General features: G+C 31.5%; 1 protein-coding gene and 1 long non-coding RNA gene across 2 annotated transcripts; both read right to left on the bottom strand.

Moving 5' to 3' along the window:
* Nucleotides 1–191: 191 nt before the first annotated feature.
* On the bottom strand, nucleotides 192–1,318 carry LOC123653838. The gene is made up of 3 exons (XR_006743155.1): nucleotides 1,236–1,318; nucleotides 1,072–1,155; nucleotides 192–274 (listed from the first exon to the last, which is right to left on the bottom strand). It is a non-coding gene; the product is annotated as an uncharacterized LOC123653838 (long non-coding RNA).
* A 5,695-nt stretch (nucleotides 1,319–7,013) lies between these two features.
* On the bottom strand, nucleotides 7,014–15,371 carry LOC123653959 (zinc carboxypeptidase-like). The gene is made up of 9 exons (XM_045589930.1): nucleotides 15,141–15,371; nucleotides 11,987–12,117; nucleotides 11,115–11,196; nucleotides 10,356–10,512; nucleotides 9,611–9,771; nucleotides 8,979–9,066; nucleotides 8,121–8,323; nucleotides 7,688–7,769; nucleotides 7,014–7,332 (listed from the first exon to the last, which is right to left on the bottom strand). Exons 1-9 carry the CDS (start codon nucleotides 15,297–15,299, stop codon nucleotides 7,148–7,150), a joined length of 1,248 nt encoding a protein of 415 aa, XP_045445886.1. The 5' UTR covers nucleotides 15,300–15,371; the 3' UTR covers nucleotides 7,014–7,147.
* Between the last annotated feature and the right edge of the window lie 9,168 nt (nucleotides 15,372–24,539).

Here is a 24,539-nt window from a genome sequence, read left to right as displayed (position 1 = left end):
GAATTCGATCAGAAATTCGATGTCAAAAAACCAGTAGAGTCAAATTTAAAGTTAATTGACATGCTCGAAAAAAAAACAATTCTTTACTTGATAGGTTATTTCGTAAAAATCAAATCATACAACATAACAATACATAATAGAAACAACTAATTTTTAAAATATTTTAATCTATAGTACCTACCAAAATTGTTTGTAACGGGATTTTCGTAACTGATTTTGTGGATTAAGCGCGGGTCAACCGAATTTGAAGCCTTATCATATTTTATTACCCGTCCTGTAATAATAACATTAAAAAATATTGATTACGTCCATTTAATATAAAGTTCAAAATGATATTACCAATATTGCATGGAATTGCATATTTTCTTGCTTTATTTTAAGTTAAAAAAAAGTAAAAATATCTGTTTAAAAAAAAATTCGTTAAACAAAATTATTATTGGTTGTTTTAAAAGTTATAGTTTATAAAAAAGTTTAGAAAAATAAGTTTATACATCGATAGTTAAACAAAGCTTGATTATAGATGCAAATTTTAACGTAACGTCGGCGTCGTTCAAATATTCAAACTTATGAGCTTTAAGATTCGATATATTTGATATAATTTATACTAGATGACCCTGCAACGCATTGCTGTGGCTCAGTAATTATAATAGATATAAAGCATGAAAATATATGTAAATTCTATATGCAAACACACCATCTACAATCTAAAAATAGAAATACGGTGCCATCTACCGGACATCAGTGCAACTTAGAAGCCAATCTATTATGATTTTATAGAACTAACCAATAAATACACACTAAAGTTGTGTAAATTTAATTTTTTTAATTAAATTTCATTTAATTTGCCATAACAAATATTGAAATCAATATTTGAAATAAGAATATATATAATAAAAATACTCTATCTCCCAAGTAGACCAAATTACAGATGCTTACAAAATTTGAGAAAAATTGGTCCAGTAGTTTCGGAGTTTATCGCTAACATACATTGTGACACGAAATTTTATTTAACTATATATATGTTTACTATTTACTGTATATACTAAAAATTATATATATACAACGTGCTACCTGTATGCGCAGCGGGGGCACCAATCAACAATTCATTCTGTGAAGTTACATCCATGCTCCAACCGAAGGAATCCATTTGTTTTTCTTAAAATATATACAATTAATGTTTACAAAATGTGTACATATTGAAAAATACAAAAAACTACGAATGTAACCAAACTTACTAAATATTAAATCGGTTTTAAAATTTCGATCTCTATTGTTCATTGATTTCAATTGTGCAATTGTAGAATTTTCATATTTCAAGAAACACACACTAACAGTAGCTGGTTTCTTTTCGCGTTTAACTAAATTTGTCTTCAATTCTGCATATCTTGGAACGCAAGCCTGAAATAATTATTTTATTTTATAAGTTATTTTATGCTATATAATATGAATGTTTCATTGTATTGGAAACATATTGATTTATCTAGCCTATAACATCTCACTGCTGGGCATAAGCCTCTTCCTCCGTGAAAGACAAAGAGGATAAAAACCCATATAATTCCTTATTTGCTTATAACAACTTACCACAAAATAATTAGTATTTGATTTAACATTTGCTCCTAACCAGAAATCATGTTTTATAGATTCTGGTTGCCCTGAAAAAAAATTACATTTGAATGAAATAATAATTGCAATTTGCAGTGACCATGCTGTCTGCTTCAGGGCTTTTAGGCTTAATTCGTGCCTCGAGTATGTGTGTAATGTATACATACCTATTTTTATGTTAATTAAGAACGCAAGAAAAAAAAAGCAATTACACCAGTCGGCTGATAGCTAAAACACAAACATTAAATTGCTTACATCAAAAACAGATGATCGTATGTGTTTTTTAAGCATAATTTCTTATTTATATAATAGTACACAATACAATATGTAGCAGTAATAATACAATTATGTAGCAGTATGTAATAACGTTTAGTTACTTACTTCGACTTACAGGGAAATGAACTTCTTCAAACGCTGAATTGTTAATATTGATAGTGTAAATTTTCCCAATATCACTCGCTCTCGGAGCACCTACGACAAAACTGAAAAAGAAATTCTTTTTAACAATTTTTCAGAGTAAAATTTATAAAGCTTAACATTAAAATTAAAATTTTAAATGTTTGTACAGTTGGTTCACAAGTAACGTTCTAAACAAGCTTATCTTCCAAGAGATTCCGAATTTTTTTTTGTATTTTCTGTAATACAGCAGTACTTTAGTTAAATATTAAATTTAGCCGCAATTATACCAGTAGTTGCCCAGCAGTTATTAAAATATATGGCATTTCTGGCATCCTTACGGTTGTAACCAGTGTATCAAGTTAAACTAAATTTTGATCTACCGAACCAATCTCCATTACCTTTATATATTTTAATTACAGTAATCTTTTTAAAGGAGTAAACTCCAGTCGCGTGTCGGAGTTAACTACGCCTGGTTCAAAATATAAATTCTGCATATAAATCTTGAAATAATTTAACTGTTATAAAAAAGCTTATGTTTTATTTAAAAGGCCTTATTATTACGCATAGTGTAGAAGAACTATACGTCAATAAAATTAAAAAAAAAGAACGATAATTACTATCGATCTTTTAAAGGTTTCTCAACTTTTCCTTTTTTTCATTCTTACGCCACAGAAATACATATCGTATTATTATTTGTACAGATAATATTTAAAATTATTTCAATATCACCTTTGCAAATACGGTTCGTAGGCAATGCTGTAACCAAATAATGACTCCTTGTTCAAAGAAGATGGTGCCTTGAAAATTTGCATCGATTGCTGATGGAATAATGCATGAGAGTGTATGGTAACTTCCATAAGTATAAATATGGCGGCTGTAAAGTTAAGTGTCTTAAATTATTTATTAATTAAGAATGATAATGCTATGTTTAAATTATTATTAATATTTATTATATTTAATTTATTCTTATTGAAGTAGAAAACAGCAGAAATTATCTTGATCAAATTTTGGCAATCCTGACTGTTGAAGTACATTTTTCCCTTACAAATGATTTCACTTATATAAATCTGCTTTAAAGTAGCGTTGTGTTCTTGTACTAAAATAACCAGAGCTCCTAAGTATGCTTCTGGTGTTGCTAACTCTACACAGTCTACACTTCTACAGTATCCGGTCACCATCAGGAAACCCGATCACTTGTTTCCAACCCTAGTGATGTAAAAAAATTCTACTTTTCTGATTAAAACAACATTTGTGCATTGCATTAATTTGGATTAAATGTTCTCAATGTTGCCAAAAGAGCACAGATTATTTCATAAGTTATATGATAAATGTCTTACAGTAAATCATATTGACAAGTCTTGAATCTAAAACTGCCATGTCAAGTAACTCAGGGCGTGTACCAGAATCGTGACTTTGGCTATTTTTCAAATCGGAATTGCTAAAAAAATAATAATAAAATTATTAATAGGTACAGCATGAAAAATAATGTAATCAACTTAGTTTTATTGCGATAGAATGTGAGATTATGCGAGCGAGAATATTTTTTTCATTTGTAGTTATTACTCGAAAAACACCTAAGAAAAAAATAACTATATAATATATATAGTTATATATAACTAATATTTAATTTAACTGAGAAAATAAGTACCTAACAAATATTGCCACATATAAAAACCGTTCGAGAGAAGTTTAATTTTTCCTGAATTTTTTAGGGTAGCTTGAGAAATATTTATAGTAGACAAAATTACAATGAATTAAATAAATACTAAAAATAATAAAAATTTCACAATCCGCCCTGTAAGGTGTCCTCTAGACTTTGATCCAGGATCGGAAAACACAGAATATAAAATCATAAACTCTGTAACCACGACAGACGTAGTATGGCCTTTACAATAATAATTGTTTGCTGGCAAACAAAAAAAAACCGACTTAAATTACATCGACAAGTGATACAGCGTAGGTAGACGAAAAAATAGTCAAGTAAATATGTAAATACGCATTATCAAAGATTACTCCAAAAGTTGTAATCAGATCTCGATGAAATTTAAATGTGACCACATGATAAACATCGACTTTCGATTAAATTAAAAATCATCAAAATCTCCTCCTTTTTTGGAGTCGGTTAAAAATGTGTAATTTAATATATTTTGAGAGTTATCCAGCAATAAGAAGTACAATAGAAAACCTAATTCAAGTATAATATGTATATTGTTATATACTAAGTGATATGAAAATTCAATGAAAACTTATTTAGTATGAAATATTTAAATTCTACTTACATAGTACATTGCGTGAACTAGTTTAATGATACACTAATTAAAACTTACTTATGAACACATTTCTTAAGCTTCCATAATTTAAAATGAATCTATCCTCAATTTATCGCGTTTGATTGGACAATAAATAAGGAAAACCAAAGTTTTATTATGACATGGTATTTTTATTCATGTTCATTTTATCATCATTGCTCATAGTTATAATAAATATTAATTGGAACGAAGATCCTTACGGCAGGCTTGACATACGGCAGGGCGACCGAACTGAAAAAAATGTGATAACCGTAAGAAAAATATATAACGGAAGTGACGTAATATCAGTCACACGACTGTATAATATGACGTTTGTAAAACTAAAATAATACTAGTAAACTTTTTGAATTATTATTATTATTATTTTGTTTGGTTTATTTTATTTTATTTTACGGTATTTGTTGTTTTCTAAAATACTAAATTTCCTAAATAATTTTATGTACTTAATTAAAAACTAATCAACAAAAAAAAAAATAATCAAGAACTAGAAAATATATATAAAATTCAACATTTTTTTTTCAAATTGTGTTGCTTCTATTCTATCCGAAGGAACTTCGTTCCTACCTGGTGTCCCATGACAGCACCTTATTTTTAAATTTATTTTCATATTTCTATAAAGAATATAAAACAATAATAATATAATATAGAACAAAATAAAATAATTATATAAAAAAAAGGATTTGGGATAAGTAGTGCCTTTGTACCAGCATTGTTTATAAGAGCTATTTCCTATTGCTATCCTAGTGTACATAAATTGTTAAATAAATAAATAAATAAAGTTGACTTCAGCATCATGCAAAATTTTTTGTAATCAATTCTAATTACACCTTAAGAATTACATGTATTTTATTATTATATATTTATATTTTATATTTTGTAGTGCAATCAATGAATTTTCATAAAATGTTTTATTTAGCTAACAATGTTATGTGGTGTCCCATGACACCACATAATTTTTTTAAATAAGTAATTTAAAGTAAAAAATAATGTTGAAATTTTGGGGAAAGAATTATAAAATTTGTAAGGTTAGAAATAACTGACTAGGAATTGGATTGTATTACTTATAATGAAATTGTTACAAGTTTAATTCTGTTTATTTTAGATATTTCGAAAACAATTTTTTGTGTTATTTTAGTTAGTAACAATTATATCTGTAACTGAAAATTTACATTCATTTTGTCCTGTCTATCTGTCTGTTTCTTACTCCTGCATGATTTGGAAACTACTGAATAGCTTAAAGTGTAATTTGATATGATTTGAGTTGATCTAGAACACTATTTTTTTATCTCGAAATTGAGTATTGGTACATTGGGCTAAGTAAGGAAAACAAAAATTTATTGTATACACATGACTTTAGCCATAGGTTCAGCTAGTAGTAAATATATTCCGGGGCGAGGTGGTGAATGCTAGCGCGACCCCATCTCGCCCACCCAGGCGGACGACTGCTCACACGTGGTGGTTTTTAGTCAGTATGAGTCTGACATAATCCTCTGGCGCCCCCGCGCTGAAGAAAATAAAGGTTGCGCGTTGAAGAAATAAAGGTTTACTGCTCGTTACCCGTAGGTGATAGCGCGATGTAGCCTATATGTTGATCCGAATTCTTAATAATATTCGTGCCAAATTTTAAGTAAATCCATGCAGTACTTTTTGAGTTTATTCCGAACATACATACAGACAAACAGACAAAAATTCACACCAAACCAAACCAAAAAAACACCCTAAGTATTCTTTTAAAAATATATTCAATGTACATTTCTGACTTTGACCATTTTATTATATATAGATAGTTAGATAATAATATTGACCAAATCGCCAATTAAGCTTTCAGTGTTAATGAGGCATATTTAACGTTAATGTGACTTACGCCGAGTTGCACGAAACAAAGCTAAAATTTAAGTAGAGATTAAACTAATTTAAACACAAGAATTTCATACAATTCTTGCGATTAAATTAGTTTAATTTCTACTTAAATTTTAATTTTGTTTCGTGCAACTCGGCGATAGACATGCATGTTAAAACGTTTTTTTAAATGATGCGGTTACGAATACACCTACCACACAAATACAAAGGCCCTGAACACAACAAATATTCGTCTTAGAGTAGAACCAATGTCCACAGACAGTTACTGTGACCACTGCCCAAACTCGTCATCAAAATTGTATGAAAATAAATTGTAAGGAATTGGGTATAAACTGAAGGTCAAATCATGAACGCAATGGCTCAGCAACTGTGGAATGTCTAATCTTAATTAAATATTAAAATCTCTGACGTTAAGGAGATTTATGGTACTTAATCATAATTTACAACTTAGACGTGATTTAATATTTAGCTACGAGTATTTAACTGAAGAATTTGAATGAATGTTGTAATTGGTATGGTATTCTTATTAATAACAATACATAACAATGTCAATTACAATATCCATTAAATTTTGAAGTTTCTCAGTCTCATTTTTTTTTGGTTACTTTAAAAATAAATCATATGAATTATACTTAACATTTTTAAAAGTTTCCAATGTTATTGTGAATGTGAAATAAGAGTCACTGAATATTACGTAGATATTATTTAATGAACATATATTTATTATAACAAAAATAAAACATAGCGTATAGTTCAAACTTATAAACATAATATGTTAAAAATATTTTCTGTAAAAACGAATTGTCGAAAAATATTATATGAGGAATCCTTAAAAAACTTAAAAACAACATCAAGTACTCTTTATTGCACACCAAAATAATGTTACAAGTACATAGTAAAAATGTTTACAAGTGAAGCATATAAGAGATGGTCTTCCAGGCAACCTTAGGTAGAACTTAGCAGTGTTTAAGTATTTTTTAATAATATCCCAGGTTTTTGGCGCCATCTGCAAGACCGAGTATCATCTGAGTAACTTCATCTCCCTGTTCTGGAATCTTCTTCGCCGGCCAGTGGAATGACGATCCTCGCAGCTCATATGTGTACACAAATGGCGTATTGAAGGTATAACGTACCCAGTCCATACTTCCACCTGAAGCTTTGTCTGCAATATTAACAAGAAGTTCATAAATATGAGAGTGAAAAACAAAACGTGTAAAATACTAATTGACATAGAACGAAATATCTTCTTGAAATATGGAGTAGTTACGTAAGTAGCTCAACTTTATAGAACAACTTTATAGCCAAATAATAGTGCGCTTAGAAAGCGCTACTGAGCATGATTAGAGGTAAGGCTCGTGAGGCGCTTGCGATGCTTTTAGTATTGCAGGATTCCATTCGCTACGGTAACCGCTTACCAACAGTAGGGATTGTTTGCCACCAAAGTGGTTCGCGTTCGTTTTGGTCCTAATACTTTAAAAGTAAAATATACGTGTGTATGAAGTTTTATATAATCTTACATAGAGCTTCCGCAGCAGTTGCTGGTCCCTTGTACCTTTCTCTATTTTCTCCGTAATCCAATGAAGTCTTACCTACTGCAACCTAAAAATAAAAAGAATTGATAAGATCGGCAAAAAAAGTACTATGCTTAATCATTGATTTATAAAATTGATCTAATATTACCATTTTTTTTTTTACAAAAGTAATAATATTTTGCTAATTTAACCAATGTTGTGTAAACTATTATTAGTTTAAAATGATTATAATTTTATTTTACATATATTTTGATGCTATCTATATATATATATACTGATTATTCGAAATGATCCATTTTTTTAAGTTTTGATTTTAAGCCTTCGCTCAGTTACGTAACATTTTAAGTTAACCGTTATAATTATCAAAACAAGACTTAATTTATTCAAAGAAATTACATACTAATTAAAAATAACTCACTAGGTCATCGTAATTGTGAACGTGCACAGTAGAATCAGAATAAGGAATCAACAATAGGGATGCGTAGGAATGAAAGCCTACGTAAAACAATAGATTATCTATTCCAGATATGTAGGACGATAACGTTCTTGTTTCAATCTCGGAAAACGGACGAGAGCCAGCGTAGAGTTGGTAATCACATGGGTTGGTCGAAGCTGAATGTTCTGGAAAATTAGATAATTTAATTTTTTACTGTACATTAAAAAATAAAAAACACATTCATTAACAAAAAAATGCACAAAATCTATCAAAATATTATCATTGGAAAAGTGTTTTCTTTCAGACAAACTTTGTGTATAGGACATAATATTATTAATAAAACTAATATAAGTTGATAAGAGATAATAACTATCAATAAACTAGCCACTAATAGTTAAAACTTATGTGTATAAATAAAAATTAATGGCCTAAATTTTTTCTTTTTGTAACGTTATTCTAGGGACAAAGTATACATAAAAGAAAAAAAAACAGTATATTCACAAATATATATATTGATATATTGATACGTAGTTCAGAGAGTTTTGTATATAATTTGACAGTCACTATCCTATCTATCTATATCACAAGGCGTTCAACGAAAAAGTCTAGATTGTGCACTTCTGAAGGGCGTGTGGGGCAGGAAAGAGTCTAAGATGTCATTTGTAACTTGGGACACTTTATTTTTAAATAGAAAAATTGCGAATAACTTAAAATTCAATTAATTATATAATTGCATATTTTCAGTACTGTTTAAATAAACCGCACGAGTACACAAGGGCGTCGTACTCAATTCACACGTAAATCACGAATATCAGGAGAATCTTCTAATTAATTACTCACGTCCCCAATTATAATCCCAGTTCCTATTTGGGTCAGCCCCTATACAGCCGTTGTGCGATATAGAACGAGTTTTTCTCCAATATCGGTCCTGTAAATAAATTATCTTTTAAATTGATTTGTTCAAAAAATACGTTTGTCCTCGAATTCTGTCTGATTTCCTTTTTTTTTGTGAAGTGTAAAACGATTCGGCTAGAAAAAAAAAAATTGAGATAAAATTTCTGTTGAAAAGATATCGAGAAAAAATTAGGTTAGTGGTCTGAATTTTGGTAATTAAAGTTATCTTATAAATTAAACGCTAATTATTACTTAAGTAAAGCACAGCAGGAAATATCCTGCTCAAAATCTGCAGCAATCCGACTGGTGAAGTATCTCGATCTTACAGAAGATCAAATTCAAATTAATGCTGTTTTCAATCAGTGTTGTGTTCCTATTGTGAGTAAGGTGACCAGATTACTATACAAACCACTTACTATCCGGTGAGCCGTATGCAACGTTTGCTGACCTAGTCGTATAAAAAATAGGCAACAAATCAAATCATTAATTTATAAACGAACACACACACATACGAAACCATAATTAAACAAAATTGAGGACAGTTACACATACAATAGTATATCGTATTTATTACTTACAAATACATAACTGTAATGGTATCCATCAGGATTAACAGTAGGGAAGATTCTCCAGTCGAACTGATCCCTCAATCTTGTTATATTACCGTTCGAGCTCGTGAGCAATTGATTGATGAAGTACGTCGTCGTGGCGGGTGCGATCCATTCCCGAGCGTGTATACCTAAGAAGCAACTGTCAATATTAGATTTACGCTGCTCAGTTTGGATTTAGTTTCTGAAAAGAGCGTTCTGCGATCGTCCGCTCGTCCGTGCATTGCAAATACGAGTGTCGCTTATTGTCCAAGCTGTTATTATGTATCTTAGAGGTTGGTAACATATCACTAAGGGATTTATTTATTTATGTAATATGTATTTGTAAATTGGGTTGTAAAACTTAAGCCTTTAGTTCTAATCGTTGTGTTTTTTTTTGTTATAATTATTATTTAGATTTTTTAGAAAGCGAATATGTATTAATAATTATCACTACCCTAAAAACTAATTTCTTCGTTGGCGTATATGTTTTTGTTTAATTTTTGTATTACAAGTTAATATCTACTTTAACATATGAAATATAAAATAAAATAAAAAAAAACCAATACATTGCTGTATTAATACAGTTTAATATAATTTAATTATATTATTGGAAACATTTCGGTTATTTTCTTCTTAACTGATTATCCACCTTTTTACCAGTTGTAAATAAATATAGGATTACGAAAACACGTTTGAAAACATAAATAGAGAAGTTAAGTTAAGTTATTTTCACCTGCTTCGATGAAAAACACCGGTTTTTCCACGCCATCTTCAGTAGGGGTGTTGATACGAATGCCTTTTATCTGACGTCCTTCGTAACTCTTACCACCCACTATTATCTCTGTCCATTGCGGGTAGGTTTCACTGACGTTAGATAAATAATTATATATCTACAAATAAGTAATGCTTTTATAAAATATGGTTTTGGATATTTTTTACTAATAATAATTTTACTAGCAAATTTATTCTTTATAAATCATTTTAAGTATCCATCGACATGAAAATTAATTATTAAATAACATAAAAACATTCAATAAATAAATACTAATGGTACTTGCGTCCTGCCTTTGTTAACATACGGAGCCGAGACGTGGACACTGACGAAGCGACTGGTCTACAAATTTAAAGTCGCTCAACGTGCAATGGAACGGGCTATGCTTGGGGTTTCTCTCAAAGATAGGATTAGAAATGAAACTATCCACGAGAGAACGAAAGTAACCAGCATAGATCACAGAATTAGCAAGTTGAAGTGGCAGTGGGCTGGTCATCTGTGTCGCAGGACCGATGGCCGTTGGAGTAGCGGGTCCTGGATTGGAGACCGCGTCTTGCCAAACGCAGTGTGGGACGTCCTCCGGCCCGTTGGACCGACGATCTACGTAAGATTGCCGGTGTAGGCTGGATGAGGATTGCGGAAAACCGGGATGTCTGGCGCGAATTTGGGGAGGCCTATGTCCAGCAGTGGACTGCCATAGGCTGAAGTGATGGTACTTACGTCATCTACATCATAATAAGCATCCCACGAAAATCCTTTTCTGTTTTTTCTTATGTCTACTGGTTTCTCAGAACGAATAACTCTACAAAAAATATTTTAAATTTAATATTCGTAATAAATCTGCTTATTACTATGACTTATTTTCAATAATAAAAATATATTGATATAAATTAATCTTAGTTTATATAATTTGATTTATGTCCGTTGTTAGTGTGAACTTTGTTCCAGTTTTTAACGATTTGAAGAAAAAAAGGGAGGGTTTTCCTCCTTTAACCTGTTTTTTTTTTGTGTTATACTACGTTTGATGGTTCGTTTTTTTAATCGAAAGCTGCTGCTTGTCACATAACATTTCACAGACAAAAAAAGTGTGATCGTGAATCTAACTGTTTATTTGCGCTCTTCCGCTAGGCAAATAAATGTTGATTTATATTAAAATTTATATTCTTGGCAAAAGTCTCGGATATTACCATAACTCCAATCATTTTTTCTCGAATCCTGGGACTTTGGGAAAGAGAATAGATAACTGTTAACGTTTTGAGTTATGTAACTGTTTTACCATTAATATCTTTCACGGAAACGTCGTCAGTAGATGAAATACACGAATCTTACCTTTCCCTGTTTATTATAAATAAATTCGAGGCTATCGTTGCAGTCTTGTGTTTGTAGTGTTAGGTTTTTATATTTTCGCTTCAATAATATATAAAAAGCTAAAAATAATAAATTTTTGACTTGATTCTTCATTACAAATTAAGAAATCTTAGCCAACTTTTGAAAATTTGGGGGTGTTGTTTTCCTTATTGTTTGTTTTTTTATCCGCTTTTTTTTCAAATTTTTTTAATAAAGAAATACAACAGTAAAATAAATGTACTCACTCTGATATATCGTTGTAGAGAAGAGTTGTATTGATTTTAGCTTTTCTAGTAAGTTCTAGAAAAACTGATTCTAATTCTGGTGCTACTATCAGTTGAGCTGATGTTTTCTCGTTTGCATAAATAAGGGTGTTCTGTAAAAAATTATAAACTAAACTTCATTTAGAGTAACTAGTACATTTATATTCTAGGTGATTAACCTAATACTTAAATATAACCATTTGGGGTTAAAGAAACTTTTTTCTCAAAAAGAATACAATATTCACTTATATGAGAACATTAAATTAAATTTACAACTACAATCGCATAGCGATGTGCGGCGAAACAAAGCAACAATCGCAAAACATACAGAAAATAATATTTTTTAAAGATCTATTTATCTGTGAATACTTTACTGTTGTCGATAACTAGTTTTATAGAAAAGCATAGATTGATTAGAATTGGAAGTGGTATGAGTTAGCAGACATTGCATAAATTTGTTTTTTATTTATTTTATGATTAGTCGAAAACCACTTTACGTTACGATACTATTCTTATTATAACAATTTTTATTATTTTGTGTTATTTTTTGTTGTTTTGTGTTATTTTTCACATGATATGTGTATTGTAATAGCCTCTTAAACTGATTTATACTGCTTGCCTCTATAATGTTTTCGGTAAATTATTGTATAGTTTAGTTCCTTCAAATATAATATAATATAATCTTATTTCCGTATTTTTTTTACAAAAAAAAAAAAATAACCATTTCAGTATCAATTCCTTATTTAATGTTATCGCGAAAAGTGTGCAAAAAATATTAATGTAAAAAAGTATAATGAATGTATTATATAACTATGAGAGTCTGTAATGGTAAATGGATGAATGTATGGATAGCGTGTGTTGTTAATTCTTGAGAAAATAATTGCACGGAAGGAATTAAACTAAATATAGTAGATTGCGGGAGAATCAGAAACACAGATCCTGAAATTTCCTTGGGTCAGTGTTAGGTCATTTTATGACAGATGCCAAGGGAGTTGCTGGATCTTCTACTGGGTGCGTCCCCAGGTGGCGGATAGAGGAATGCCCGCTTGCAGCTGGTAGGGGTCTCCGGACCCAACCAGCAGAGGTTGGCCGGGTACCGCTCTGGTTCTCAGAATGGATCTGTGATCGCAGGCATATTGGCGCTTATTTACGGAGGTAGGTGTGGCGCTGTCACGGTGACGCTGCGGAGACGTGGAGATCGGGATCGGGATTCCTTCCCCCAAGTGGAGGACGGGGTAGGTGGGTTCGCTCGCCCGTCGCCCTTTTTATGTATGTTGCCTCAGAACTTTTTACTGGGTGAACCGATTTTGATGATTCTTTTTTTAATCAAAAGATGGTGCGTGTTATATCGTCCATTTATCGTAATTTTATTGAGATCTAAAAAGTACTTTTCAAGTTATATCTAATAATGCGTATTTGCTTGACTATGTTTTCGTCGATCTATGTTGTATTATACCGCATAACTTTTCACTGAGTATACTGATTTCGATGACTCTTGTTTTAATCAAAAGTTGATGTTTGTCTTGTAGTTCCGTTTAAATTTGATCGAAATGTAATGAGTACTTTTAAGTAATCTTTGATGACGCGTATTATGTAACGGCGCATACGCGTCTTTGTCGTGACGCTATCTATTGGAACCGAATCAAACTACTTCGGTTAGGTCTCTCACGAATTAACTGTATCTACCTTTAAGTATATTTTTTAAATTTATTAAAACACAAACAATTTTAATTTGTAAATGACGATTCAAAAGTGCTTTTGAAGACAACTTGAGTGAAAATAATTTTTAATTTCAATTTTGTATTTTTTTTTCATTTTGTTATAATAGGCGTCAAAAGAGCGTTACAATTAAACTTATTTATTCCAACGTTAGATACGCACCCTGTTTGGAAATGGTATTATTTTTTTCTAAATATCATAACAAATGCTCCATTACGATAAATATTTTGCAAATAACGCAAATACTTATTAAAACACAATCATTTAAATGGTTATTTGTATATTTGTACGCTACCATACAATATGACCTCGTAATGATATTTTCCATATATAATTTATGAGTTTGCGACTTATAAGAACAACATATTTTATTTAAATGAGACCAAGGTTCGTATATGTATGATGTTGTAGTTTGTTGTCACCGTTTTGTTATTGTGAGTTGTGATATATTGTTGAATAGTTATTAACATTTTACCAATAAACGTTTAATGAGGAATGAATTAGGTACTACGGTGAACTCTTGAGACTTACGCTTTAAACTATTAAACGCTTCGGTTATATAATGTTGGCAGTTTTATTTATTAAAAAAACATTTTTCATTTGTCATTAGGATATAAGAATGTTGTGTTCACTTTTAAAAGAGATCTCTCTCAGCATACTCGAAAACGAACAATTAAAAACAAAAAGGTAGGAGAGGTAATAAAGGTGACCACACTCAAATGATAGAAACATTACTAAAACTTAAAATCAGGGAAGCAATGCGAAATAATGCAATAAATGCGTTAGTTTTAAATGGCATAGAATAACTTTAGGTAAGAAAGCCTTATTTCGGTGATTCTTATATTAATAAAGCACCAATACGAGATGCTAATCACCCTTCTCTTTGCATCTTCAACATAATAAAAAAATTAAATTAAATAAACTATCCCGATTTTTCATCTTATTTTATTAGACTGAATACTAAAACAACCGCTCTACTGTTGTGGAGGGTGCATCAATTCACGCGCCTTAATATCGACAGTTTTTGGGTTCGATTCCCATTAAGGATGGACATTTGTAGTTATTTAAATATTTCTTTCAGGTTTGGAGGTCTGTCCTTTTCTACCCACCGTGCCTCGGTGAGCACATTAAGCGGCCAGTTGTTATCATATACACTTGACAGCGATTCTCAATCGTAGTGGAGATATATCTCCCAACTCGCAGTAGAGCAGCGTAATGGATTAAGGCTCTGATCCTTCTCCTACACGGAGAAAGAGGCCTAAGCACAGCAGTGGAATATTACAGGCTGAGTCGTGAATACTAAATAATTTTTGTACACAAGTAATCACTAAAACTGTCACAAAACAAAATGACCTAACCCTGTAACAGTTACAATGAAAAAACTATAAGTTCACAAGTACATTATGGTTTTACTTACATCTTTCTCTTTAAGCACTTTTACCAAATTTTCCAAAGTATTTTCATCGGATTTAATATCGTAATATTTATAATTAATATAATTTTTGTATTTTGAATTTAAGGCCACAGAAAAGTCTATAAGAAATAATAGAAAAAACAAAAATAATTGCGTTTTCATTTTCGTAGTTTCTTTTGAAATGTTAGCACGCAATAATATAATTATTAGCGTACTGTTCTATATATGAAAAGTCGCAATAGATAAAATTGTTTAAATAGTTATTATATGTATCTGTGATATAATCTCGAAATCCACTTACAGCATTAATATACGCACTAAAACGTTGTTACAACTTGTGAGACTAATGAGTAGGAGCTTATTTCAACTTCATAATTGTTTGTAAGTCTCTTGGTATATTTAGAGTATGCATATTCTATATTTAATTTAAAAAAAGAAGAATTCAAATTTTTTGAATCAAACTCTCAATCTTTTTGTAGTTATATAGTAGTAGTAGAAGTAACAGAGACGACCAGTCGATAGCAATCGCGAGTTTTATAAATATTACTATACTTATAGTCCAGTCACGTTAGCTCAATAAATAGGGTAACAATAATTATCAATAATTACCTCTATGTTAATTATTGTAAACTTAAATGCCTAGCTTGACTGGACTATTAATACAATCGGATCTTAACGAATAAAAATATGGACGAATTTAAAAATGGTACGATGTTAATATATACCTACTAGTTATACTAGTTTAATATTTTTGAAAAAAGAAATTATTACATTGGATAAAATAATATAAAATAGAGATCTATTTTATATTATAGCAAACGAGTCGAAGTGTAACGAAGTCTTACTTCTTAATAATTACAAGTATGTAAGATGATTAAGCATGCGGGTACTTACTATTTTACCGATAGTATTTCTATTACTCTACAATACCTCCTCCCTGACTATGCGTGCACATTAGCAATTAATGTTAACATAGCTACCTTATTATTATTTTTGTATTAAAAAAATGATTATATTATTAATATTGGCAAATAAATAATTTAGACTCTTGTCATATATTTCTAAAATTTCTTTCTTTCCTTCTTTTTCCCATTTCTTTTAATTTTATTGGAATAAATGTATAAAGTTTGTTTAAGTTTGTGTGAAAAAAGTTCTAAGGTCATCTTAAGACTTCAAGATTAACCGGTTATTTGAATGATTCTTCATGTGTTGGCACTTTATTAGAAAATCGGGATATTAGTGTTTCTTCTCTTCTAACTTTCAAAAAAAAATATAAAAATTAATAAAAAAACGAGTGTGCTTTAGACCACACGACTGAAGTAAAAAATCGTCACTCTCTTGTCTTTCTACGAGTATCTTAACTAACTTATATCTCCCTCTCAAGTTTCGTTCGCATCGCCCGATCAGAATTTTCGTAACGCTCTCGTCACGCACTCACCAGCTCACTTGCCAAGTCAGGCTTACGTAAAGAAGTTCTACTTCAACATTTTTCATAATATATTTTCGTTAATCTAAAATACGATGAACAATAGTTCATCGTACTTTAGATTATAGAATATCACTTTATCGAAAGATAAATCTATTACAAAATAATATTTGCTGTAAAATTCAAACCCGTTGTTTAGCACTATTATTTACTTTGTTACATAAACAAATCGATTTAATTTATATATGTTATATAAAACATACATATATGTAAAATTAAGTGTTAGTAATCATAGTATAGTAATTTATTTGTACGCGTTTCAGCCTGTAATATGCCACTACTGGGCAAATGCCTCTTTCCCCATGTAGGAGAAGAATCAGAGCTTAATCCACCAAACTGCTCCAATGCGGATTGGCGGATAAATTCCCTACTATGAGTAATGATCGCTATTATGCGTAGATGATAACAACCGGGACCGACGGCTTAACGTGCTCTCCGAGGCACGGTGGGGAGACCCACAAGGACTGCACAAACACCCAGACCACGGCAAACACCTGTATGGCCAATACAAATGTTTGTCATGTGTGGGGATCGAAGCCGCAACCGCTAGCGCAACAAGGACAATCCATGACTGTAACCGTTGTGCCAACGCGGCGTCATTAATTTGTAATACAATAGATTTAAATTGGAAAGTTAGCCTAGCCTGTGTTTTTGAACACGATATTTTGTATAGTTAAGAATAAGATTTCATATAAATATTCACCATTAAATCAGATGATAATTATGTTTGCTCGCAAACTAAAAAGCCGACTTCAGTTACATCGATAAGTAATACAACGTATATAGACGAAAAAAAGTAATAAACGCACTAGTAGTCACTACGATTTTCGAGAGTTTCCCTCGATTTCTCTGGAATTCCATCAGCAGATCCTGGTTTCCTTATAATGGTACCGCCACCTTTTTTTTGAAGTCGGTTAAAAATAAGTTATTAAATTGTTTACTTCTAAAATGTTTCATTATTGTTCCTATCCTATGATAGACCAAACCGAAAATCATCTGTATTTGTATATCAAAAACAATTTATAATGAAACTAGCTGACCCCGCAAACGTTGTTTTGCCATATATGTTATTAACACCCTTAATCCCCCCGCCCATGACATATAACATAGGGGTATGAAAAATAGATGTTGGCCGATTCTCAGACCTACCCGATATGCCCACAAAATTTTATTAAAATCGGTCGAGCTGTTTCGGAGGAGTTCAATGTTTAACTATGACACGAGAATTTTATATATTAGATTATAAATTAAAATATTCACAACTTATAATGAAAATAGATAATCATAGGCAAAACATCGACACCTGCTTTATAAAAACTCATTATTCTCTCCTTTAATCAAAAAAATCAATAATACTGCACAAAAAAAAACGAAAAAAAAAAACTCGAAGTGCCGATAGAATTAATTAACGATGGAGAACGACCGCAAGTCTGTTTGTTATTCAATGAAGTACCTGGCGGTAATGAAATCTTCGCGAAAGATCTTCAGACTGAAATAGCATCAATAATAACGTTCTCTACTCTTGAAAATGTAAGGAAAAAATGCACTGTAATCTGTTCTAATATAGACGCAATGTGGAATAGGGTATAAAGGGTAGCTGGTGTATCATATTCTAAAATTCTGTTTTACTTGTAAAACATTTTTCGTATCTTCAGCAATGCGAATATTAGACAATATTTTCACTGTTTCTGTAATATATTATTATCAAAAAAGAGCATAAAAATATAAATGTTATGTCTGCAGATGATCGAAATTCAATATGGAGAATGGTTAATATAAAGCGTGTCATCAAGTTTTTACTAGATAACGTTTCTTAGATTATTCTATTGGCTTCATCCATCAGCTTTTGTCACCACTGAATAAAAAACCAGTCCATTTTTTACTTTTAACAATTTTTTCGAAGTTGATTTTTACATTTTTAGCTCCTTTCTCAAGAAAATTTTACTGAAGCTTGGTAACAAAAAGTATAAAATTATGTAGCCAGTGGATTCAAATATTTCAAATCCAGCTAAGTTTCATTTAAATCTATTAAGTAGTTTCAGTGAGATTCGCAGCCAACTCATAGCTTAGTAGTTTCAATTATAGAGTGCTTTCCAGTTTTTTTTTTTTTAAATTTCTGCAGTGTACAGTATTGGGATCTTTTACAATTTTATCACATTATGTGTAAAGCTATAAGATTATCACTATTTTGATTTAACTTAAAGTTATTCCATTGTTTGACCTAGAACTGCTTTAAAAACGCTTTTCTACTTCAATAAAGTATTTTATTATTATTGTTACTAGCATTGTTTTATTCAGAGTTAAGTTAGATAGTGAAAAATGTTAGTAGAAATTGAACTTACAAATTGAGTTTTAGTTCTAATATCCTTGATTGATTCACCTTAACGTGCTATGTTTGTATTTTTGTTATTTACGTAGAAGCAATGAGCGTTCGTTTTATAAATGCGTTTGGATTTAACAAAGGAAGCCAAAAATTACTTTTTAAAATAACAGCTCCAGCCCATTATTTTCTATTGTGGTTCAGAGGAACATCAAACGATCTGTGCTCCGATATCCCTAGCGAAATGTTGGTAGCTATGAGGAATATTTGGTATGTAAATAATTCGAAACGTCGTTTTATTTTATCTGTCATCATTCGATCAATTATTTTTAGTTTTAATTTTATTTCAGTAATTTATGCTTATGTCAGACTTAAAAAAACATATACTTAATTTTTTTTGCAAAATAATTAAAATTCAATTAAGTTATGCTCAAATGATATGCCCATAACTAATGCTTAATACAATTTTTTTAAAACAGAATTACGCAGACATAGACATTACCCAGTTTATAATATGTTGCTTCCTGATATAATATTTGATTTTTTTTAGGACTGCGGTTTTTACTTTATTTAAATAAAATGAAACTGTAAATTGTACTTGTCACAACATGTCAAACGTACTTTTTGTTCCACTCTACTGGTATAGAGTTCACTGAATACAAATCGTAACACTCTGACTTGACTAAGATATATTTACGCTTTTCTGTCAACCGTAATAATCTATATATTTTTGATTCTCCATCTTAGAGACGAAATTTTTTGTACACTCCATAAAATTTTATATCCATAAAATCAGAATTATCAATCAACAGTAAGCAAAGTTAGAGACATATTATTGTGACCAGTCATTAGATGTGTCCCTTCTGGTGATAAATCTACTTGTAGGACATTACCAATAAGGTTTTGTTTACAACCCGTTGTTATTTGCATGATTTTAGATTAATATATTGTAATTTTTGTTTAATAAGATTTGGTTAATATCTATTATTTTATTTTATATCGGTTATAATAATGAGTATTCCGAGCAGGTTAAATTGTCAGTTTTAAAGACTAAATCGGCAGAAGTTCAAAGTCCTTAGGAATAGAATCCTTTTAATTGTTATGTAACCTTTAAAGGTTAAGTAAGAAATACATAACAATACGTAAAATACATACCTATCACCATGTTTTATTACCCGTTACTTAATTACGAAAATTCCGTAACTTTATGCTCAAAATTCTGAATAATGTAATTTCCATTATCAGAGATCTTATTTAGAAACAAAAGTGGAAATCAGATCTAAATTAGATTAAACGATTGTCAACAGATAATTCAGAATGGTAAATACGAAACTTTTATTAAAAATAACTCTCTTGGAAAAATTTTACGCCTCCGTAGAACCTGTGAAGCAGTTTTCTGTCTCTTTTGCTTTTTATTTTTGTTCAGGAGGAAGGTTTATTATTGTAGTTATAAAAAATGCGATAAGACTGGAAGAATTGTCTTTTTTATAACAAGATATTTTTACACAAACTTTCATTTACAATTTGAAGGATTACAAGAGTATCTAGTCTTATAGAATCCTTAATTAAATTTCAACTCCATAGCTACTTCATAGCTACTGTGTATTATTATTATGATTTTTGGTCCCTCCTCGTAATATTATATGTCAAATGAGTTGTGCTTTTGATATGTATATCCGAACCTCTGACACTAGATTTTGATTTACTTGAGACTGTTGATGCCGTGTGGTGTCGGCCGAGTAGAATAGCACCACCCCCTTTCTTTACGTGGGGGTCGTAAGAGGTAACCTGGAGGATAAACGATAAACCTGGCTTAAAATCATCAGGGTCGTGGAGAAGGAAAAGTTTATTTGAAACCCGGAATGAGGTCTCCGTCAAGCATTCGTGGCAGAGCTCTAAAATGCGAAAGACTCCTGCAGCCGAACCGAAATAATATAACAACTATAAGTTGTTATACTGAAGTTAATATCATTATAAAATATCTACAGTTAGTTCCTCGTCAGTCAGTTCAGCCTATCGTCCACTGCTGGACATAGGTCTTCACGAATTTGCGCCAAAAATGGTTATAATAATAATAATATCGGTCGGTCATGAGACTGTACATCCCGCGGAAGTGTGGTGGTCGAGGCATATTAAGTGCTAAGACCATGCATAACCGCGAGATGTGCAGCCTCAGGGCCTACTTTGAAACGAGACGGGACAGCGCTTTGCAAGGTGACGTTGTAGTGTGTGACAAAGGACTGACCCCCCCTATCCTTGGCCATAGAGAATTGACAGAAACCGGTCGTACTAAGCACCTCTGACCGGGAGACCGTATGGATGATGAAGGAGCTGCATGGACGGTTCTACAAGGCGCTTAACGCGCCTCACGTGGATAGTAAGGCCTCCGTGCAGTAGCTGCATTTCGGCAACCTTTTTGGGGAAACCAAAGGTTTTGCCTGTGCAATACAGAATCCCAATTAAAACCGGTCTGGGATTCGAACGTGCTCACCCGGCGGATCAAGATTTCCCTTTTCGATTCCTCAGTGAAGTCTGTCTTGCTCTTCGGCTGCGAGACATGGAAAGAGACAAAGGGTCTGACATACAAGCTACAAGTGTTCGTCAACAAATGCCTTAGGTTCATCCTGCGCAGATTCTGGCCGAACACTATCAGCAAGGAGGATCTCTGGAATCGATGCCACCAAATCCCGATCAAGCAAAAAATTGCTCAGCGGAAGTGGAAGTGAACAGGACACACCCTCCGAAGACCAGAGGACAGCGCCGCCAGGGTCGCGTTCACGTGGAGGCCGCGCGGGAGCAGGGGACGGGGCCGGCCGGCGCACACGTGGTAGCGGACTATCGATGCCGAGCTGCGAGCGGCCGGGCTTAGTTGGAGGGACGTGGAGCGAGAGGCACAGGACAGGAGCGGATGGAGACGTCTCACGAGGGCCCTTTGTACCACTGGTGTACCTTAGGACAGCAACAATACAGGATCAGGTGATTAAGACGAACAACTACCGAAAGCACATCAGTCACTCAGGCATGTGCTTTCGGCTTGTTTTGCGCTTACTAACACTGAGTACTTGCACAGACATAACCAAGTGGCCAAGATTCTCTACAAAGAGCTTGCTCTTATGTACGGTCTCCTGGAACAGAGGATACCGTATTACCAGCACTCACCGGTGCCGGTACTCGAACGCGACGGAGTGCGGCTCTACTGGGACCTGCGTATAGCCACTGACAGGGCGATACTGGCGAACAAGCCTGATATCGTGGTGATGTACAAGGCACGGTTGTAAAGCTTGTAATGATGATGATAAGTATTTATTATAATATATGTATATATTATATATTAAGCGGGTGGAGTGACATCCAGTCACGTAATAATAATAATAATAGTTCCTCGTATACGTAACTTTATTATTATGTAACTGTTCATTTCTTTACATTTTATTATAAAAAAACTTTTATTATATGAATTAAAATAAATGAAAATATACTTGTCTTTGATGTAGCTTCTAAAGTCCCTGTAAGTGGAGTATTTTCTCAAATTGTCTTTAAACTTTAAAGTTTAGTCAGCAATTTGAATACAAATTTTGTTACAAAATTGTCTGTTAGTTAACTAAAATAGGGGATAGGGATATATTTGACTAGCCGTGCTACGCGGTTTCATCTGTATAAATAAAAAATAAAGTGTATAAATAATAAATAATTTTTCTATTCTATTCAGTAGTTCCTGAGATAAGCACGCTAAAACAAATAAACTCTTCAGCTTTATAATGTTAATATATACTATTCTTGTGTATTTTTTTTAATTCAATCATAATAATTACTTACCACTTATAAAAATAAAATACTGTTTATTTTTTCTACTTAACGCTGGCTGGATAAATTTAAAATATTTTCAATATGAAATGAATTGATATGTCAAGACAAAAGAACGACGATTACATAAAAAAGGTATTTATATAATTACTAGCTGTGCCCGCGACTTCATCCGCGTGGTATTTAACAAAAAAAGTTATTGTTCAGCTCTCAGAGTAATAAGATAAATAAATTTCTAAAATAAAAATAGCCTAAGGTACTCCTTATTACATCAGCTATCGGCCAGTGAAAGTCCCGTCAAAATCGGTCCAGCCGTTTCAAAGATTAGCCAGAACAAACAGACAGAAAGACAGACAAAAATTTAAAAAAAAATGTCATTCTGGTATAAGTACCGTGTATACATTCATATGCATTTAGTTAAAAGCGGTTATTTTAATATTACAAACAGTCATTCCAATTTTATTTATTTGTATAGATTATTGGAAAAAGGGAAGGAAAGATTAAAATGGAAATATTTACTTATAGAGCAGTACAAAATTATTTGTTTGTTAACTTTTACGGTTTGAGATAAATAATCTAATAAACTTTAATATACTTGTATTTGATTTTACTGAAAAACTTACAGCAATAAGGATCAGATTATTCTTCTCTATAAACTTTTACATAGACCGTAAACGTACGCGATTAATAAAATTGACGCCAGTTCCTGGCTGCTTATAAATCTATACAGGAATTACCAATAAAAATACTAAAACGATACATTCAAATTTCCTTCTTACGTCCATAGAATAGAGTATACAATCGAGTGGTTGGTGGCTTAGCACATTAATTTCGCTATACGTGTTAATTCCTCAAGGGTTGTTAACAACGAGAAATCCAAGTTCTGTTACGTAAGTTTCGATTCTCATCAAAAGTTTTTAATTGGAACACATACGAGCGGATTAGACGTGACAGTTTTTAAGAGGCGTTCGAGTTTTTCTTATTGCTAGCTATTGTTTACGATTCTGTACGCGTGGTATTTTAAATAATATTTTATTTTATTTTTTTAATACGCAATAAATAATGTCACTTTTATATTTTATTCTGTTGATTTAAGGGTTGACAGAGGAAGAATACCAATACTAGTAGGTACTGGATTTTCTTCATGTTCCAACTATTTTATTTCAAATTATTGATCAAAAATGTTTAAGTCCTTAAAGCAATCTTTATGTTCCGGGAGCACAACTGTAAAAAAATCTCATTCATTTTATAGAGAAGCAGAAGCAAACTGAAGGCAAAAATACAAAAATTTAATAAGTAATTTTTCCAGATAAGGTATATTTTACATATAAAAATTTATTTTTTAGTTTCACTTACAGAGATTGTTGTTGATATATATAAAATATATTAATACTCGTACAATACGAATAAAAACTTTATTTGTACTTCGGAACCTCAAATATGAGTTGTCAGATTTACGTAGGATACACTAACTTTGCCTGTTGAGTCACAGAAAAATATATTATATAAAAATCTAATATATAAAATTCTCGTGTCGCGATGTTTGTAATTAAACTCCTCCGAAACGGCTTAACCGATTCTCATGAAATTTTGTGTGCATATTGGGTAGGTCTGAGAATCGAACAACAACTATTTTTTATCCCCCTAAATGTTAAGACTACCCGTCCACCCCTAATTTTTTTTTTAATTTTTAATAATAATAATAATAATACTTTTTTATTTGCAACATCCACACAAATCAATAATACATATGCATTAAGCTAAACATTTAAATTATACAATAAGATTTTTA

This window comes from Melitaea cinxia, chromosome 5, assembly GCF_905220565.1.
Source record: "Melitaea cinxia chromosome 5, ilMelCinx1.1, whole genome shotgun sequence".
Taxonomy (NCBI): Eukaryota; Metazoa; Arthropoda; class Insecta; order Lepidoptera; family Nymphalidae; genus Melitaea; species Melitaea cinxia.
Note: the sequence above shows the minus strand (reverse complement) of the source record. Positions and strands in the feature narration are given on the sequence as shown.

Bases quoted from the DNA above. Each gene is read 5' to 3' on its own strand.
- LOC123653959 (XM_045589930.1), bottom strand. From the start codon at position 15,299: ATGAAAACGCAATTATTTTTGTTTTTTCTATTATTTCTTATAGACTTT. The intron at 9,772-10,355 runs GTGAAAATAACT...GTTGCTTCTTAG, and splicing joins GGTGTTTTTCATCGAAGCAG to GTATACACGCTCGGGAATGG. The intron at 7,333-7,687 runs GTAAGATTATAT...TTAATATTGCAG, and splicing joins AACTGCTGCGGAAGCTCTAT to ACAAAGCTTCAGGTGGAAGT.